Source organism: Cucurbita pepo, chromosome LG06 (genome assembly GCF_002806865.2).
Source record: "Cucurbita pepo subsp. pepo cultivar mu-cu-16 chromosome LG06, ASM280686v2, whole genome shotgun sequence".
Classification (NCBI taxonomy): Eukaryota; Viridiplantae; Streptophyta; class Magnoliopsida; order Cucurbitales; family Cucurbitaceae; genus Cucurbita; species Cucurbita pepo.
Genome location: NC_036643.1, coordinates 10,074,606 through 10,094,742, shown reverse-complemented (window position 1 = coordinate 10,094,742; position 20,137 = coordinate 10,074,606). Strand labels below are relative to the sequence as shown.

At 36.8% G+C, this 20,137-nt stretch overlaps 2 protein-coding genes across 4 annotated transcripts; both read right to left on the bottom strand.

Moving 5' to 3' along the window:
* Positions 1-1,299: 1,299 nt before the first annotated feature.
* LOC111796922 (UPF0481 protein At3g47200-like) lies at positions 1,300-3,116 on the bottom strand. The gene is made up of 2 exons (XM_023679734.1): positions 2,524-3,116; positions 1,300-2,115 (listed from the first exon to the last, which is right to left on the bottom strand). The coding sequence occupies exons 1-2, from the start codon at positions 3,073-3,075 to the stop codon at positions 1,462-1,464; spliced, it is 1,206 nt and encodes a 401-aa protein (XP_023535502.1). The 5' UTR covers positions 3,076-3,116; the 3' UTR covers positions 1,300-1,461.
* Positions 3,117-7,029: 3,913 nt separating this feature from the next.
* Positions 7,030-18,882, bottom strand: LOC111796920 (RNA polymerase II C-terminal domain phosphatase-like 4). Of its 3 annotated transcripts, none has more exons than XM_023679729.1 (10): positions 18,445-18,882; positions 17,004-17,146; positions 16,104-16,180; positions 15,138-15,253; positions 10,155-10,335; positions 9,408-9,697; positions 8,744-8,929; positions 8,628-8,666; positions 7,424-7,740; positions 7,030-7,334 (listed from the first exon to the last, which is right to left on the bottom strand). In XM_023679729.1, exons 2-9 carry the CDS (start codon positions 17,144-17,146, stop codon positions 7,429-7,431), a joined length of 1,344 nt encoding a protein of 447 aa, XP_023535497.1. In that variant the 5' UTR covers positions 18,445-18,882; the 3' UTR covers positions 7,030-7,334; positions 7,424-7,428. The 3 variants fall into 3 exon arrangements, with proteins under 3 accessions (XP_023535497.1, XP_023535498.1, XP_023535499.1); XM_023679730.1 differs by having other exon boundaries at positions 18,450-18,882; XM_023679731.1 differs by lacking the exons at positions 17,004-17,146; positions 18,445-18,882 and adding an exon at positions 16,294-16,980.
* Between the last annotated feature and the right edge of the window lie 1,255 nt (positions 18,883-20,137).

The following is a 20,137-nucleotide window of genomic DNA, read 5'->3' as shown; positions in this document are numbered from 1 at the left end:
ACAGGCCAAAGCGGACAATATCTGTTAGCAATGAGCTTGGGCTGTTATAATGGTATCAGAGAAAGTCACGTGACGGTGCGAGGCACTGGTCAGAGTAAGGCTAAAACCTCCCCATAGTAGACGCATAATGAGAAAGCCTAGAAGGGTAAGCCCAAAAACCTTGTGCAGAAGCACGAAAGGAAAAATCCAAAGCGGATAATATCTCCTAGCGGTGTGCTCAGACTGTCACAACCGGTATCAGAGCCAGACACCGGGTGGTGTGCCAACGAGGACATTAGGTCCCCAAGGGGGATAGATTATGAGGTCTCACATCAGTTGTAGAGGGGAACAAGTGCCACCAAGGACGCGGAGCCCTAAAAGAGGGTAGATTTTGAGATCCCACGTCAGTAGGAGAGAGAACTGAAGTATTTTTTATAAGGGTGCGAAAATCTATGGCTAACGGACACGTTCTAAAAGTGTTGAGGGAAAATCTAAAAGTGAAAGCGCAAAGAGAACAATATGTATAGTGGTGGACTAAATACATTATTATCCATTAGTACTACACCTTTAGATACTATTCCTATAACCATGGGCAAAGACTACGAGAATATTAGTATCGAATTACAAAACGAAAACACACTCGAGCACTCACCAAATATCTCGTACACCCGAATATTTAAACCTTGTCAAAATTAGTTCTAAATGAAATTAAAAATTTAATTAATAGTTTAACTAGAAGAGAATTTCACCAAATTCACCAAAACACCAACTAGTTTAAATGGATGTGTGCTTGAGCTAAGGATTTGGGCGTTGGAAAATTATGCTTATAACCCAAAACTTGTGGTTGAAGTTGTTAATATGGTGGATGGGAGGACATGGTCTTTTGCGAATTTCTCCGATATTTGGTTTATATGTCTTCCGTTTCTCTTTTATACGGTGATTCTCTCTTTGTTATAAATCTCTCTTTTCCTGTGTTCTACCCTCTCGGGAAGGGAAGGAAGCAAAAGAATAGGTCGCAGATGATGGTCATGGTAGGTTTAAGGATCTTACGTAGTTGAATGAACTCCTCTATAATATTTCATTACCTCTCGTGGACTCCCTCAATCCATCGTACTGGAGTGAAGAACGATTAGAGTCATATTCTATTCTTTATACAATGTTCATAGCGGAAGTATTTTGTTTCAAATCAGTTCTTCCTTGCATTCACTTTGATCCACTTCCTCAATGAAAAGCAAGTTCTTACCACTTTGATCACTTTGTTTTGGAATGCAATTTTGGAAGATTTCTATGTACGTACAAGAAAGATGATGAATTGGAAAGTTTTGGAGACAACTTTGGAGCTTAGAAGATAAATTTTTGAAGCTCGAGATCATGAAAATAATGTAAGAGATAGGATATCGCCACACAAACACACAAATAATACGCTAAAAATACAAAATAACTAAAACTAGATTGAAACCAAAGCATGTTAGTGGTGTTGGATCAAGATCGACGTGGGAGATAGTAGCCATACACTCCGTATATGGTTTGGATAATAAGGAGCACAAAACCGATAATAGCAGAAAGAGCAGAGATAATGATCCACGGACTTTGAAAGCTGACATTTTTTAGAGTCGTCCACCATATTCTCCATGGCCTCTTACAATGCTTGTTCACCGAATAGTAGACATAAGCGTATTTGTCCCACATGCTTAAAACCGTGCCTTTGGCCAGCTGATTGAATGAATCTACCTCATCTTTCTCCAGTAGATTACCCATCAAGATGACGAAAGAGCCTACTATGTTATCAATCCCAACAAGCTTCTCAAATGTCATCACGTTCAATAAGCCTGATTCAATGTTAGCATTCATTTCGATGAACGGGAGGCTCAACACACCTTTGTTTTCATCAAAATCCACGTCTCTAATGTTGCACCCTTTCTTGAGTTTGATCCCAGCTTTATCGAAGCGTCTAGCTAGCTGAATCTCATGACTCATTCCCAAGTGGCTGCATTGAAGTAGATACAGTTCATTCCCCGTGTGAAACTCCAATTCCGTCCTATACATATCGAGAAGGTGCAAGTAGTCATTCGCCATTAATTTTTCCTTTACTTCAGTGGGTAAGTTCGATGACCGCCAAACAAGCGATTTGATATTCTGTGCATGCATCACAAGACATGTTTCAAATGATCAAACATAATTATTTAGCTACAAGCAATAATAAGATAGTAAATAAGGTAACGGCCTAAGCCCACCGTTAGCCGATATTATCTTTGTTGGGGTTTCGAGCTTCCTTTCGAGATTTTTAAAACATGCTAGGGAGAGATTTTCACACCCTTATTAGTAGAACGACCTAAGTCCACTGCTAACAAATATTGTCCTCTTTGAATTTTCTCTTTTGGGCTTAAACTCAAGGTTTTTGAAACAGGTCTATTAGGAAGAGGTTTCCACACCCTTATAAAAATGTTTCGTTCACCTCTCCAACGGAAAACCTCTCCCTAGCAAAGAGGCTTGAAAAAATAAAACTAAAAGAGGACAATATTTACTCAATAGAGATAGACATACTTCTATATTGTCTAACTTTAACATGAAACACAGCTTGTCAAGAAGCTTCATGGGCAGCTGATTCTCAAGCAGCAACATATCTCGCCGTCCATCCTTAAGCGGCAATATGAATAAAGGTGAATTTCCCAACAAGAGTTGAATAAGAAAACAACCATCCAAGATCATGAGCTCCAAAAATTTGGCTGGTTTTGTTTTCCATTCATCCTCAAGTTTATCATACGATCTCTGTAGATCTTCCAACATGTCCCACACCTCATTCACCATATCTTCAATGGACAATTTGCAGTTGCTTTCAAAGTCGTAAAGAAATAAATGTTTTATCTTCTCCATGGGCAACAAATGGGGTTCCCTATGGTGGTATGGCCCGAACGATACCACCTGCGGTTTGAATGCGTTTGGATTAACCTTCTTTATATGCTCTGGTATTCTATAGATTGAAGCTCTTTTGCGATTCATTTCAAAACCATCTCCAATATCTGTCATATGGGATTTCAGATTTTGGGTAGTAATCTCGACCACCATATCCTTGCTCTTTAGTGGTGACAGCCTCATTACTCTTATGACCTACCCTTTTGTTGAGGATATTGAGTACTCAATTATAGTTTACCATATATATCATATTTTATTAATATTTATAACCGATCCTTAGTTTGGTTTGCTTGACACCCAAGAATGTGTCTCATTCAAATTCGAGCATTTCCCTTTTTCCTTTGCTTACTCAATTCAATTATTCTCATTCTCCTCTCCTTTCCTTACTCAATTTAATTATTCTCATTCCCTGAAATTTAAAAAAAAAAAAAAAATCCAAACTACCCTACTATGAGTACCATATTTCAAAAATACTTAAGAGCTTTCAGAAGTAACATTAAGAAATTTGGAGATAACCAATGAGATGTAACGGATATCGTTACATCGTTTTCGTCTAGACAAACTCATACATCATCATATATTAGTATACGAGATACAACTCATAAATCATCATAACTCATACATCATAATTTGCTTGCTTTCATTATTCGAATTCGTTCTCACTTATATTGAGGTTTTACCTATTTTGAACATAAATTTAATTGACTCAGCAAAAATCGAATTCCATGTTTCCATTGTGTCAAAATTGTGTTTGACAGTAAAACTTAAATTAAAAATATGTCAATATTATTTCATGTCGCTTAGATCATTTAATCCAAATATTGTTTGTTACAACATTATATTCACTAGGTAAGAATAATAATAATTTATCTATGTTGTACCACTCTGTTTCTCTCCCTTACTTTTGTTTGGCCAGTTTTAAATAATTTTTCTACTAACTTACTATAATATCTTCGTATTTAATTTCTAACTAAAATCTAAATTGTAACAAAATTAGGGAATATCTAAAATATAACTGTATGATTAAAAAAAAAAATTTGTTGGAACGTGTGACTGAGGGAGGTTGCCATTTTTTTTTTTCGGTTATTACAATAATAAATATAAATAATTGATTTTTTTTATAAAAAAAAATCATATTAAAAAACAACAAAGTAAATAAAATAAGAATTAAAAAAGAAAAGAAAATGGAGAAAAATAAATAATTGAAGTAAGGAATAATACAAAATAAAAAAGTAAAAAAGCAAAGGAAACGAAGGATGAGTTTTATTATATATATTTTTTATTTTTTATTATTATTATTATTTATTTATTTATTATTTATTTTTTTTTTTTTAATGAAAACAATCCTAAAACCCCAATCATTTGCATGGGATAGAGATTGCACAAAAGCCGCACATTTTTTTATTCTTGGGAAAAGACTTTTCTCAAGTAAAGTATTAAAATCTTTATCCAAAACGTAAAACAAACATTTCCTTAAAAAGCAAAGAGTAAGTAAGGTGATCATGTCCGAGAAGATGCAAGAGAATGTCGGGACCAACATGTCTCGAATTCTGGGCATGGATCATTACAAATGGTATTAGAGTCATACCTCTCCTACTAAGATGTCGTTCGGGGACGAACTAAGGCAAAAGTTGGTGGGTATATTACACTCAAGTAAAGGAAGGGTACATCTGAATGAGAGCGGTCCTAGGGACAGGATGAAAAAAAAAAAGTTCAAAGGAAGTGAAAGTTACTACCTGTATTAACAAGGTGCGTCTTTCTTTTCGATAGCTCAATCATAAGAATCTTCATGGTTAAGTGTGCTTTTCTTCGAACAATTCTATGTTGGGTGACATCTAGAAATTTTCTTGGGATGCATGTGAGCGAGAACAAAAATATGCGGGAAGAACTTGTGTTGGTATGTGAAGGTAGTTCTCATTCTTAAGAAGCGAGAAGTAGGTAACATGACCATGTTGCAGGAGAATGTCAGAGCCAATAGGTGCTGAATTTGGATTTCGAATCTTAGGCATGGGTTGTTACAATAATTAGTGAGCGGTGAAGGACAATCGAATAGCAGTAGAAACGACCGACTATGTCAAGTATTCGAGTCGGTAAGCCAGTGTTTTCCTTAAATTATCGGTTGAAACCATACACAAAAAGTTTGTGTTTTTGGCAATGATCTCGCGATCATCTTCTAGTGTAAGTTTTCTTGCCATCATGACGTTAGAACCAGAGCAATTAGTGAGTGACTACCGTCAAAGAGGAGTTTCGAGAGCAAGTTTGTGTTTTTGGCACTGATCCCACGACCGTCTCCTTGTGTAAGTTTTCTTGTCGTCATGACCTATGAGAGAAGACGAACCAAAGAAATTAGTGATTGTTGTTGGAGAGAAAAAAGAGGCCAAGCGAAAAATAGGAGAGAGAAAGACACCAAAAATTGTAATGAGTCGAGTAAGGAAGAAGAAACTTGCAGGTTCAAATTCGGGTCGGTTTGGTGTTGAGTCTGAAACCTGTCATTCAGCGTCCTCGCTAGCACACCGCTTGGAGTCTAGCTCTTATACATTTGTAATAGCCCAAGCCCACTGCTAGTAGATATTATCTGTTTTGGCTCATTACGTATTGTCGTCAGCCTCACGGTTTCAAAGCGCATCTTCTGTGGAGAGGTTTCCACATCTGTATAAGGAATTCTTCGTTCCCATCTCCAAAACTGTGAGGCTGACGACAATACATAACAAGCCAACGCGGACAATATCTGTTAGTGGTAAGTTTGGGCTGTTACAAATGGTATTAAAGAAAGTCACGTGACGGTGCAAGGCACTGGTCTGAGTAAGGCTAGACTCTCCCCATAGTAGACCCATAATGGGAAAGCCCAGAAGGGAAAGTCCAAAAACCTTGTGCGGAAGCACGGAAGGGAAAACCCAAAGTGGATAATATCTCCTAGCGGTGGGCTCGTACTGTTACAACTGGTATCAGAGCCAAACACCAGGTGGTGTGCCACAAGGACGTTAGGCCCTCAAGGGGGATGGATTGTGAGATCTCATATCAGTTAGAGAGGGGAACGAGTGCCTGCAAGACGCTAGGCCCTAGAAGAGGGATTGTGAGATCCCACATCAGTTGTAGAGAGGAATGAAACATTCTTTATAAGAGTGTGAAAATCTCTCCCTAACAAACCAGTTTTAAAAACGTTGAGAGAAAGTCTAAGAGTGAAAAGCCCAAAGAGAACAATATCTCCTAGTAGTGGACATAGGCCGCTAGAAATACATTATCTTCCATTAGTACTACACCTTTGGATACTATTCCTATAACCATGGGCAAAGACTACGATAATATTTGTACCGAAGTTCAAAAGATGGAATTACAAAACGAAAACACACTCGAGCACTCACCAAATGTCTCGTGCACCGAAATATTTAAACCTCATCAAAATTGAGTTCGAAGTGAAATTAAAATTTAATTAATAGTTTAACTAAAAGAGAATTTCACCAAATTCACCAAAACACCAATTTTCTTGATATGGGATTAACGCCACACGACAACGAGTTTAAATGGATGTTGGAAAGTTTCATCCTCTATAATCTTTCATTATCTTTGGTGGACTCTCTCGATCCATCGTACTGGAGTGACCTAAGATGAACGGTTAGGATCATATTCTATTCTTTATACAATGTCCATAGACGAAGTATTTTGTTTCAAATCCGTTCTTCTATGCAATCACTTTGATATTGAATTGAATTAGAAAAATCTCTTCCATTGACAAAACATTTAAAGCTAATTGCCGAATAGAGCTCACAACCCAACATAACCCGACTCGTGTTGGGTTGTCACATTTGTTTTTTTAATCAACATTCACAAGTCACAACACACCACCAACATCAGTTGCATGTTGGATTGTAACCCAACTGACACAATCACAATTTCTAGGCAATAGATTTAGCCATTGTGCGACACTCACTCTTAGCACTGAGTGAGTCAAGCCAACTTCGGATCACGTTGCCTACAGTTGGACAACGTGTATACAAACTTCAGGTCCCCATTTCAAAAGAAAATTTTAGAAAGCGGGAGAGAGATTTTGAAAGCAAGAGAGAGCGGTCTTATATAGCATGCAAGCAAAAAGGCAACTTTTTAAGTACGGGAATTTCTCAACGAAAAAAAGTGAACCTATAAACCAACTCGAAGGCAACCTCATTGTTATTTCTAATATATAAATCTGCTAGATTCCTTCACGAAACTTCCGAGTTACGTGTTCTTATCTAAACTCCGATAAATACATGAGAAGAATTACAAATACAGAACCATAGGGCTTGAATGTTTTTTAAAAGGAACACAAGCCAAACTGGGGAAAGTAACAGCCATGCAATTATAACCCACAACTCAAAATGGTTACCCCAAATTACAACACAACGCATCTACACATCTACATGAACCAAAGAGCTGGACTTTGAATCAACCCTTGAAGAGATGAATACCTACAAACAGCTGAGCAAGTAAGCCCCCAACCAATGCAAAGATGTATATTTAAGAGGAATTATGAGACTACTTGCTGTAAAGAGAGAACCTGTGTTATTGTTTCTTGCTTTGCTCGACCGGGAAGTTGTCTTCGGCTTGCCGTTTCCAGAAGTAGTTCGATGCTTCTATCCACCGTGGATGGACCAGAAACTTTTCCTCTTTCAATGCCCAACGTGACTTCTCCGTTCCAGGATCTGTTGAGACAACGTGTGTCACAGACGAGTCGAGTTCGGTTGAGCAAGTGCCTCCCAGCTGCTCTACCATCTTCCAAAGATGATGGTTTTCGGCCTGAAATTTGGTCGGAAAGACTCGGCTGAAGACGACCTTGCATCCCTCCAGAACTTTGCTTCGAACTGTCTTCAAAACCTGTTTAATTGAAGGTAATAAAAATTTTAATATCAAAACTTTCACGACAATGAATTTTATCTAATAAGAGCTAAAACTTTCAATTTTCCCTCGAATAAATCCATGAATTTTGAAACGTCAAAACTATCAAGAAATTAAAGTACATAAAACTAAACATTCTTCACAAGGGTGTAGAAACCTCTCCCTAACAAACGTGTTTAAAAACCTTGAGGGGAAGCCCCTAAAAGGAAAAACCTAAAGAGGACAATCTCTGCTAGTAGTAGGCTTGGGCCGTAACATTCTTTATAGGTGTAATTGTTACAAATGGTATCCGAGACAGACACTGGCCAGTGTGCTAGCGAGGACACTGAGCCACAAAGAGGGGTGGACACCAGCGGTGTGCCAGCGAGGGCACTGGGCCCTCGAATGGTGGTGGATTGTGAAATCCCAGAAAGAGGAACGAGTGCAAACGAGGACGCTGTGCCCCAAAGAGGGTGAGGATTTGGAGTTCCCACATCGATTGAGGAGGGGAACGTGTGCCAACAAAGACGCTGGACCTAGAAGGGGGGTGGATTGTGAGATCCCACATCGGCTAGAGAGGAAAACAAAACATTCTTTATAAGGGCGTGAAAATCTCTCCCTAGCAAACATGTTTAAAAACCTTGAGCAGCAACCCAAAAGGAAAAGCCCAAAAAAGACAATATCTGCTAGCGGCGGGCCTTGGTTGTTACACTCTCAGTCCAAAAATGGAAATATAAAGTTTTAAGGACTTATTAGACATGAATCTCGATAGTTCAAAGCTTAAACCTGTAACTTAACCGATGTGTTATCCGTCAACAGCTACATAATCAAAATGGGAACTGAAGTTTAAAGACAAAAATTTAGGAATCATTACAAGAAGCATGTACCTGCCTCACATCTCTGTCAACCAAATCATCCAAGAGTTCCTGCAGAAGAATTCCCAACAGTGAGATTGGGGCAAATAAAGAACTAAAGTTTGGAAACAAGAGGGAGAGAGAAATACATTAAAGAATATATTATGAACTTGCTTAAGAACTTTCAGGATGGTCGCCAGTGCCCCATCAGTTTCACTCTCATCAGTCTTCAACTCAGATAGAGATTTACAGTTGAAGCCAAATTGGTGACAACTTGAAGCAAAAAAGTGATATCTCTCTATCAATATCAAGTTTTCTTTATGCTTTGTCCATGCCTATCATATCAATTGACAATGTTTAGCTCCATATGTATGAACAATAGGCAGTTCAGAAAACTACCCATTACAAGATAATCCACAGGAGTAATGAAGGGAGATTCTTCAAGAAAAAACACAAAAGAAAGCCTAAAGAATAAAGAAAGATAAACTCGAGATTATGGAAAGCTTCTTCAACTAAAATAAATCATAAACGAACAGGATAAACAAAAAACTTTCGGAGTTCGGGAGCCAATATGCTGCATTAAATTTACGAATTAAGATACTTTCATAGCAAGAGACAAGATTCGTATCTATTGAACGAATTTAGACCTTCTTCGCAGACATGGAAGAAAATATTTTTCAACCGAGTGCATTACTCGAGTTATCGGCCTCTTTCCATGTATGACGGGAATCCTACGGTTACACACTCATTCAATGGTGATAACTAGGCAGATGCAAGAGATCACGTATATTAGCTAATTGAAGATGCACTTACATTTTCGGTATCATCGAGGATCAGAACAGCACTTTCCTGACCCAGCACGATATCAAGACCTTTTTGATGCTTTTGAGTGCCATCATCCCTAGAAATGACTTTGGAATTAAAATACTCCCTTTTGGGGTCCAACAGCTTTGCCATTTCGTACGCGTATGCTCGCTCCCCCATAGTGTATATATACATCTCGAATAATTGACTAGCTTCTTTCAAAAACGTATGGACAAATGGTCTCAACTTTGTCATCGTATGCACGGAATTCAATAGGAAAAGGCTGCCCTTCGTGACATCTATTCAAAATTTTCATCACAGCATCAAAAACAAACAGAGCAACCAACATCAGGAATTCGTTGGAAGGTTAAACAATTAAGTCAAATTTTAAAGATTAATTAGAAACCAAGCATAAAATTAAACTAAACACTAATTTTACAGTCAAGACCAGAAAAAGGTGCAATTCGCTTCATGGTCCAAGGGAACAAGAGAAAAAAAATGCTCAATTGAAAGTAAAAAAGGCTTGAGATACGCATTCCAGAGTTTATATAAGGAAATTATGTCAAACCCTTCATCCCAAAACAGGCCATTGAAGCCTAAATTCTTAACAGATCTTCAGTCATATAGTGAAACGACAGCAAGTGAAGAACTATGTATTTGGTTATTTACTAAAATCTCCTTTTGGAGGAGAAGGATGGATTGTTAATATGGACGACTTGGAAGATATAGTTGTGTATAGATGAGAGGACAACGTACCTTCTAGAGAATCTATTTGACTCCTTAAATACTCCTCTTCAGGTGTCAAATGCCCCAGCTGGGTTGAATTTAACAGTGTGTGATCCAGATCAAGAACCAGGATAAGCTTTTTATGCTGCAACAAGCTCTTCATGTCGATGTTGCGTAGCCGGTTAATTTCATCATTATTAAGTCGGAGTCCCTACAAGATTATCAGATGGGCCATATCGTTAGCACATAGTTCGATCTACTAGCACATTACAAGTTATTGGTACTTACCGTCAATTTATCAACGGTAGTTGAATATGACTAAAGGGAGAATATATGTTAATAAAACATCTCAAACTACATCGGATTATTCCACTATTTTCATTTTTTTAATAAGAAATTGCTAATATATTGATCAACGACGCATATATAAATGAAGATACTTCTCCAGTGATAGCAAGTAAATATCCATAGCTAGAATCTATTTTGTCAGACCCCAAGGTAGTACGTATCCTGTAAAAGCTGTCACAATCATTAATAGGAAGATTACAACTCCGAGACACCGAACAAATTCCCTAGGACTGCTATAACTCGCATGATATAGACCACGAAAAATATGAAGGTGAACCACAATGAGAAACATACTAGCCCCATTAGCATGCATATAACGGGATTCAACCAAAACCAGAGGGCATATAATTTATAGACTACGAAACAAAGATTCGAATGATTAGGTGAAGTAGTCTTTTGACTTGCAATATTCTTTTTTGTAGGGATACAATTCGAAATTGAAAATTTCAAGAAACTTATTTTCTTCCAATAAGGGGATTCGGAATTAAGGTAAGGAATGACAAATATGAAAATAAGGGCAACATAAACATGTCAACTACATGGGACTATTTCACTATTTTCCTTCTTTATATAAGAAACTGATAAATATAAATGAAGGGGAATGCACAAGTAAAGTATTTGAATGTCAAAGAGGCGAGAAGGTGGAGTCAGATATATATGGTTAAGAGGTTGACAAGATGAAATGTAAACTCAAATTCTTTCATAGATTTATGTCCCACAGAGAGAAAAATGCCTCAGACAACTATGCATGCCAGAACCGACGTCCGAGAAAAACAGAATAACAAAGCTGTATAACCAGACCGACTCTCAAGTGTTATAAAAATAGAGCTGCTACTAGATACCTGACATGATTGTTAAGTGCAGAAACATTCATTTAAAATATTTAAAAAACGATGTCATGGACTAAAACATTTGTAATAAAAGCTTTAAACAAAACAATGAAAAATAAATAACGTGAAAATTTAAATAAAACAAAGAAAAAATGTCATTGTCTAACCTAAGGGCTACAAAATAGACAAAATGCAACTACTAACACTAGTTCCATGGCCTTCATTGCAAGCCGCTATAATCCATATAAGGGTGTCTTACTTTCACCTAAAATGTAAGAGTAGCCAATGGCTTGAGTATTTTAAACAACCTCACTATTGGGGTCAGAAAATGCAAACATATGCAACATGGTGGAACGTATAATAGCATGACCTAAAGTAGTTTTCCAATCCAAGCAAGGTTGAATGTGTAGTACTTTCTCTGCACATGGCTTGCGCATGCGAGGATGGGCCCAACAAGCGGGCTCACACACCCTATAGGCATGACTCGTTAGGCTAGCCCTCGCTAATGGGCTCTTGTCGAACACCACGAGACAAAGAGCCCGAATAACATCATGGGAAACATAGATGTCATAAACCATAAGTCGTAGTGCACACGTCCATACTCATCATATTGTGAAACTATCCCAATACACTTGAGACACAAATATGCATGAGGTCCCAATAGATTGTAATCATAGCATAATATATGATGGAAGACAAACATCCATTTATCTATAACATAATAAGTTTATAATTCATGTACATTATGTAATACATAACGTACCTTTCATGGCATAGTCTAAAAAAGTTTATACATCATAAATTACGATTTTTTAACAACTTTATACAACATAACATGATCACAAAAATAAAATAGTTTTATTACCCGGCATATTTTATCATAGCATAATATGGCATATCATAGCACAACATATCAATCATACAAATAACATGTGCAAAGGCCACGAGGCACGCATCATAATACCTAATACAATTCATCCAACCAAGCCTACACTCCCTTGATGCTAACTTAAAGATGCCCCTTGAAATTTAATTCTATTCGAGGAATCTTATGCTCATAACTTAGAATTCTACTATGGAAATTGGCTTACCTAACTTTGCAATAGGGAAGCGCCCGAGTATAAAAAAACGTATTCTCCCACTGGCTTCGATACCTAACTTTGCAATAGGGAAGCGCCCGAGTATAAAAAACGTATTCTCCCACTGGCTCCGAACTGCTCAAGTGGGATGAGAGAAAGCAATTGTTGTAACTTAGTTAGCCAAGAGACCTCCCTTTTATAATGAAATCCAAATGATTTCAAATGTCTACCTTCTCAACCTAATAGATGCGGGACAACTTTTACTTTCTTTTATTTTTTCCTTTTTAATTTTGGGTTATTACATCATACATATATAAAAGGAACTTTCGTCCTCGAAAGTATCTTAATGTTGAAACTACTCAGAGAACTTCTCTCTCATTTCTTCTTAATCCCGAAAGTATCTTAATGTTGAAACTACTCAGAGAACTTCTCTCTCATTTCTTCTTAATCCCACAAGACTTCTCCCCGCTCGATGGTTTTGCTATAGACCTTAACAAAAACCATTTTCCTAATAAATAGAACCTTCACTTCTTGGTCTAACATTCCACGTAACTTAGGTTCTTGTGTAAATGTAAGAACTCGTACTCTACCACGTGAGTCAGGTCAGTCACGTATTTGTGAAGCATGGATACGTGGAATACGCTGTGCATCGCAAAGGACGGCAATAGAGCTTATCTATGTCACAGTTGAAGTAGAAACTTGGAGTGAAATAGACGGCTAACTTAGGCCCTTTCGTTTGAATCACATAATGGCCTTCATCAGTGCCACCTTCAAGCATAACTTATCCGTCTATTACCACTCCAAGTTTCTACACCTCACACAGCATAACTGTTTATGAAACTGAAGCATTGGTACCACTAATACTGACATCACACTTACTTGGCCAAAGTCATTATAGCAAAACCATCCAGCGGGAGAAGCTCTATGAGATCAGGAAGAAGAGATGAGAGAGAAATTCCTCGAGTAGTTTCAACATTAAAACACTTCCGAGGATGAAAGCTCCTTTTAGATGTGTATGATGTAATAACCCAAAATTAAAAAATAAAAATAAAATATCATAAAAGTTATCTTACATTTGTTTGGTTGAGAAGGTGGAGACTTGGACTCCATTTATAAAGAAGAGAACGTTTGGCTTACTAAGTTACAACAATTGTTCCCTTTCATCTCACTTGAGCAGTTCAGAGCCAATCAAAGACTACATTTTCTGACGGCTCCAAGTCGACTTTTTGTCTGATCCAGCTTAAATTTGATATGCGAGGTCCCTTCCCTACTAGTTTCAACAATTGGGAGGCATTTAAAGTTAGTAGGGCTACTTTTTTAGCTAATTTAAAATTATTTAAAGTTAGAGTTAAAATTATTTTATACATATTCAATTTGAAGTTATGAGTGTAGGACTCCTTAGGTAGAATTAAATGGCAAGGTTCAGCATTAAGCTAGCATCAAGAAAATGTAGTTACTTCCACCTAGGCCAACCAAGTAAGTGACTCTACTATCGACTTGATTGGATGAATTGTATAATGTATGATGATACATGCCTTATGGCCCCTGGTTGACATGATAGGCTATGTTTTGTCATGTTATGCCATGTTATGTCACATATGCTATGATAAGCTATATCATGTAATAAAATTGTGTTATTTTTGTGATCATGTCATGTTGTATAAAGTTGTTAAGAAATTGTTAATCTATGATGCATAAACCTCCTTAGACCATGTCATGAAAGTTATATTACGTATTACAAAATATACAGAAAAATTATGTAAGCATACTTCACTAACTTATTACGTTTAGATAAATTGAGGTTTGTCTTGCATCATACATTATTCCATGATTATATGCTATGGAAACCTCATGCATATTTGTGTGTTATGTGTATCAGGATACTTCTCCAATATGATGAATACAGACGCGTGCATTACGACTTATAATTTACGACATTTATGTTTGTCATAATATTATGCAAGCCCTTTCCCGCCATGGTGTTCGACAAGAGCCCGTTAGCAAGTGCTAGCCCGACGAGCCAGGCCAAAGGGGTGTACAAGCCCGCCTAGTAGATACATGCTCACACGTGGGTCATGTGTAGAGAAGTACTACACATCCAACTATGCCTTGACTGTCAAACAGCCTAAGGTCATGCTATGATATGTTAAAATAGATCCCACCATGTTGCATGTGTTTGCATTTCCTAGCCCCAACAATGGGGTTACTTTTTTAGTTTTTTTTTTTAAGTACTCAAGTCATGTGTTACTCTTACATTTCAGGTAAAGGTAAGGCATCCCTATATGGATGACGGGATGACAGTGACGTCACGATCAAAGACGTGAACCTACGTTAGGGTAGTTGTATTTTGTCTATTTTGTAGCCTTTAGGTTAGACCAAGACATTATTTATTATTTTCTTTATTTTATTAAAATTGTCATGTTATTTAAAGCTTATATTATGAACGTTTAAGTCTATGACATCGTTTTTGGAATATTCTAAATGAATATTTCCGCACTTAACAGTCATATTATCCATGTAGTAGCAGCTCTATTTCAGTAGAAAAATAGGGTCGTTTCAATTTCTCGTTCTTCTAAATGGCGCCAATTTGTAAACTACCATTACAAGGCCTTATGATTGACATCATTTCTCATTCCTCTTCTAAATGGTGCCCATTTTGCAAACTACCATGCCTTTTGAGCCCACCCCACACAAACATTCTATACATGGTAACAAAGAACAGTAGATAATTAGATATCCATATGAAGAAGACAAACCTTATGAATATACCCAAACGTTACGCCAGATTCCTCATCCAACCTCTGCCCACAGATGATACACATATTTCCAAATGAACCAGGATGACTGCATAACTGTTGCTTTGATAATACTTCTGCAATGATTATTATTTTCAAAATAGCAGAATTCAACAGTTAGAGAAAACCCAATGCAGAAAAACAAGGAGTCAAATACTTGCTTCGAAATGAAGGCTTTATGTTAATAAGCTACAATTACACGGAACTGAACAGGATACATTAGAAAGTTAGACCAAGGAACTAAAATTGACTTAATTTAGACCAAGGATCGATCACAACTACCATATATAATTACAACTCTCGTCCAATGAGTGTTTGAGCCAGTTTGTACACATTACAACAATTCACGAGACAACTGTCAAACCATACAACATTCGGTTTCCAAGAAAACTCATAGGATATTAAATCCTAGGTAGGTGGCCATCAAGGCTTGAACTCATTCTCTCTAAGCTTTTTATTATTTTCATAACCCTTATTTGACTACTAAGCCAACTCAAGGTGGTTAACTCTCATCCTATGTTAGCATAAATCCTAGGTAGATGGCCTCCAAAGCTTGAACCAGTTCTCCCTAACCCTTATGGACCAATTTCATAGTTTCTTACGTGAAAACACCGATAGGTATTTATATCTAGATCATTTTGGAGACAACATTAGATGATTCTTAGAGAAGCTCATGCAATTCAAATAAAAGATGGATAAAAAAGGGTGACAAGCCTCCAATCAGATTTGCATACATGAAGGGAAGAGAAGGCAACCATCAAGAACACAATAAGCAAGTACGTCATATAGTTAGTCAGCCGTCTAATAAGTAAGGACTAAGTTAAGTACGATACAGGTGGCAACCACAAATTGGCTATGATGAAAGTAAAGAGTAGAGCCAGTAAGAGATAGACAACAAAAGGGGTTAGTAGGAACAGTTTAATTTACCTAAACTTTGCTCTTCAACTCCACACAGAGTGTCCTCCTCTGAGCATACCAGCTTCTCCACCTTACGACGTTTTATCCTACAAAATTGAATGAATTGAATAAAAACTGCTTGAAAGATTAAATTGATAAAATGAAGATAAACTACCACAATTTAGTTATATGACTATAACTTATAACCAATCCTACAAACCCCGTTATTAAGTGCAGAAATGATAGTCGCCACTTGCCACAACTCAATGCTGTAAATCATGCAAAAGGAAAAAGAAATAGAAATTACTTACGACACTTATTGGGCGATGAGAAGTTATTAGCAGAATCCGATCTACCATAGTTTTAGACTTTTAATAATAATTACACGTACGGTAAATAATAATCTACCATAGTCTAAGATTTTATAATCTTCTTTTTTTCGTACGGCTTTGCAGCTTGACCTTATTCTTTCATTCTTCCTCTTGGAAATAAGGTTTCTTTTTAAAAAAAGTCTTAAAAACTGAGGGTTTGAGATTTTAAAGCTTAGAATCGACAAACTGCTATAAAACCAGCACAAGAGAGTCACATGGGGAAATCTGGAATGTTAAACCAATCATGAAATCCCATTTCAACAAGAATTATCGAACATCGTACCATACCAAACATGATCAATTGTTTTAAAAATACCGTCCAGAAACTGAAAAAAGGAACTCAACACTCTTAATCATAATAATTCACATTTCATCTTTTTCTCTGTATGAGATTCAAAAGAGAGCCAGGCAACTACAAAATACGTCCCACTTAATTGTAGATTGAAGTAATAAACACATTAGATTAACAAAACAAAAAAAGAACCCCAAACCACAGTCTTTAGACATTATTAATTTCAAAGATCATCGGAAATTTATTAAGTTTAGAAATTAGCTGTACCTCTCACTTTCAACATTACTGCCAACCTCGGCGTTTTTGTTTGGTGACGAGTCAGAAGAATGGGATTCTAGGGCTACATCAAGAAATGCAGCAAAATCGTCACTACTAGATGAGTGAGCTGGAGAATTAGTTGCAAGGCTCATCTGAAATATCCACAAAAAGAAGGGGGAAAATATACCTTAGTACATTGTAGCATAAATATCACAGATTCAAGACATCACGCCGCATGCTGGCACACAACAATCAGACTAATAATCTAATTACTTAACGTTCAAAAGAACTCCTAAGCTATTCTAAAGACTCCCAAAACAATATTAAACCTTAATTTGAACCCACCGGACCAGTACTGAACTATTGAACGCCACTAACAACCTCCAAGGCTTGCTTGTTGGTGTTTGAATAAACTTAATCCTGCGTATTTGAGGCCATTACCAGATGGGTAACACTAAACTAAAGCCGAAAAGAAGTGGGTCTTTACCGAATACCGAACCTTGCTGAAAGAGAAGACATCACAAATGACAGCATGCTTAACATCCATATCACAAATTCAGGACATGACACAGCAAGCAAGAACACACAATCAGACTACTAATCTACTTCTTAACGTTCGAAAGCGCTCGTAAGCTATTCTAAAGACTCTCAAAACAATATTAAACATTAATTTGAACCCACTGGACCAGTCCTGAACTATTAAACGCCATCAACAACCTCAAAGGCTTGCTGGTTGGTGTTTGAATAAACTTAATCCTGCTTATTTGAGGCCGTTACCAGATGGGTAACACTAAACAAAAGCCGAAAAGAAGTGGGTCCTTACCGAACCTTTCCGAAAGAGAAGACATCACAGATGACAGCATGCTTAACATCCATATCACAAATTCAGGACATGACACAGCAAGCAAGAAGACACAATCAGACTACTAATCTACTTCTTAACGTTCGAAAGCGCTCGTAAGCTATTCTAAAGACTCTCAAAACAATATTAAACATTAATTTGAACCCACTGGACCAGTCCTGAACTATTAAACGCCATCAACAACCTCAAAGGCTTGCTGGTTGGTGTTTGAATAAACTTAATCCTGCTTATTTGAGGCCGTTACCAGATGGGTAACACTAAACAAAAGCCGAAAAGAAGTGGGTCCTTACCGAACCTTGCCGAAAGAGAAGGCATCACAGATTACAGCATGCATCCATATCACAAATTCAAGACATAACACAGCAAGCTAGCACACAACAATCAGACTACTAATCTACTTCTAAACGTTCTAAACCGCTCCTAAACTATTCTGAAGACTCCCAGAACAATATTAAACCTTAATTTGAACCCTCCAAATCAGTCTCGAAGGCTTGCTTGTTAGTGTTTGAATAAACTTAATCCGGCGTATTTAAATCCTTTACCGAATGGGTAACACTAAACTAAAGCCGAAAAGATATGGGTCTTTACCAAACCTGAAGAAAACGCTGCTGAAAACCCTAACCAATGCAGAAATGGCTACGAATCCGTGAGGTCACGTCGGCTGGTTGCACAGCCGTCCTACAAACCATCCGTCGTTGCGGAAGAGTTGAAGCGTCGCGTTGCGTGGGTCCCGCGTCGTGTGTCTCTGCGCACGCCAGAGAGAAGATGAAGACGCTGGAAATTATGTGTTTTCGTCCGTCGCTCGCCGGAGAAGACGAGAGGGAGAAGAAATTGCCGCCGTGGGTCGCAAGCTACCAAAGAACGACGTCGGCGAGGTGCTGCTGTTCGCCGCCCTACGATATTACTGGAATCGTCGTGGTATAGCCGGCGGAGAGAGAGGGAAAACGAAAGGGAGCTGTTCGGGTGAAACTCACGGTACCGGCGGAAGGAAGGTAAGATGAACAAAGGGTTAGGGTTTTCTTATTTCCTTTTCATTTTTTCTTTTTTTATTTATTTAAAAGAAAATAAATAAATAAATAAATAAAACCATGATTTCTCCCCCATTCTAATTTCCCTTTTATTTTTTCAATTATATTTCTCTTTTTCAAATTTAAGACTCAAAACATAAAATTTGTAGTGTTTGACAATAATTTAAATGCTTTTTTTAAAGAGTTTGAAAATAAATATTTAAATGAGACGATCAAAATTAGGAGTGTACATGATCCGGATTGGGTTGGGTTAAGCTATTTTTTTTTACCCAACCCAAGTTCGGGTTGGTTGGATTGGTAACCCAACTCAACCCAAAACTTTTCACTAACCCAACCCAACCCTTTATTTTCGGGTCGAGTTTGGGTAGTTCGTGTTGGTTGGATTGGTAACCCAACTCAACACAAAATGTTTTACAACCCAACCCAACCCTCTATTTTCGGGTTGGGNAAATTTTTTTTTTTTTTTTTTTGAAGTTTTATTTATATTAAAAGTTTATGAATAAACCCAAATCAATCTATAATTATTCACCAGAAATAAAAAATTAATTAAAAAAATGGTAAGATATTAATATAGTTTAAAATTATCATAAAACTAAATACAACCGATATTTTTTTTAGAATGGGTTAAAGTAAAAAAAAATATATATATAGAAGGATAAATCATGAAATTAAATAAACAATAAAAACGATTAATTTAAATGTATTGTATATAACAAAAATAAAAAATATATAAAAATATATAATTGAAATATGTTCACGTCTTAAATTATTAGAAAAATAAATATATATATAAATTGTGGTATAATATTATACCAAATAGATAATAAATACATTAAAATTTATAATAGGTATAATTTATGAACGAAAATGTATGAATCATTATTAATAAACCTATCTTAAATCATATTCTTAAATTAAATAATTATATTGTATTATATAATAAATAATATATTTAGTCAATAGTAGGAAATATGAAGGTATTTTTAAAATATATATATATATAAGAAACTAAGTAAAGAAATTAAAAATATTTTTATTTGGCTCAAGTCAACTCGAAAGTTTTGTCTCACGAACCCAAAATCGAACCGATTCAGTTCGGGTTTAGAAAAATGAACCCACCCTACCAGAAATACTACTCCAACCCAACCCAACCCTTATAGTTCGGGTTGAGTTGGTCCGGGTTGTCGGATTGAATGTACACCCCTACTAGAAATCAACTTTAGAAAACGTTATAGTATTTAATTGAAAATTCT

Bases quoted from the DNA above. Each gene is read 5' to 3' on its own strand.
- LOC111796922 (XM_023679734.1), bottom strand. From the start codon at position 3,075: ATGAGGCTGTCACCACTAAAGAGCAAGGATATGGTGGTCGAGATTACT. The intron at 2,116-2,523 runs GTATGTCTATCT...ATGCATGCACAG, and splicing joins TAAAGTTAGACAATATAGAA to AATATCAAATCGCTTGTTTG.
- LOC111796920 (XM_023679729.1), bottom strand. From the start codon at position 17,146: ATGAGCCTTGCAACTAATTCTCCAGCTCACTCATCTAGTAGTGACGAT. The intron at 10,336-15,137 runs GTTTGTCTTCTT...ATAATCTTGTAG, and splicing joins CGTTTGGGTATATTCATAAG to GGACTCCGACTTAATAATGA. The intron at 8,930-9,407 runs GTAAGTGCATCT...TTGATATGATAG, and splicing joins TCCTCGATGATACCGAAAAT to GCATGGACAAAGCATAAAGA.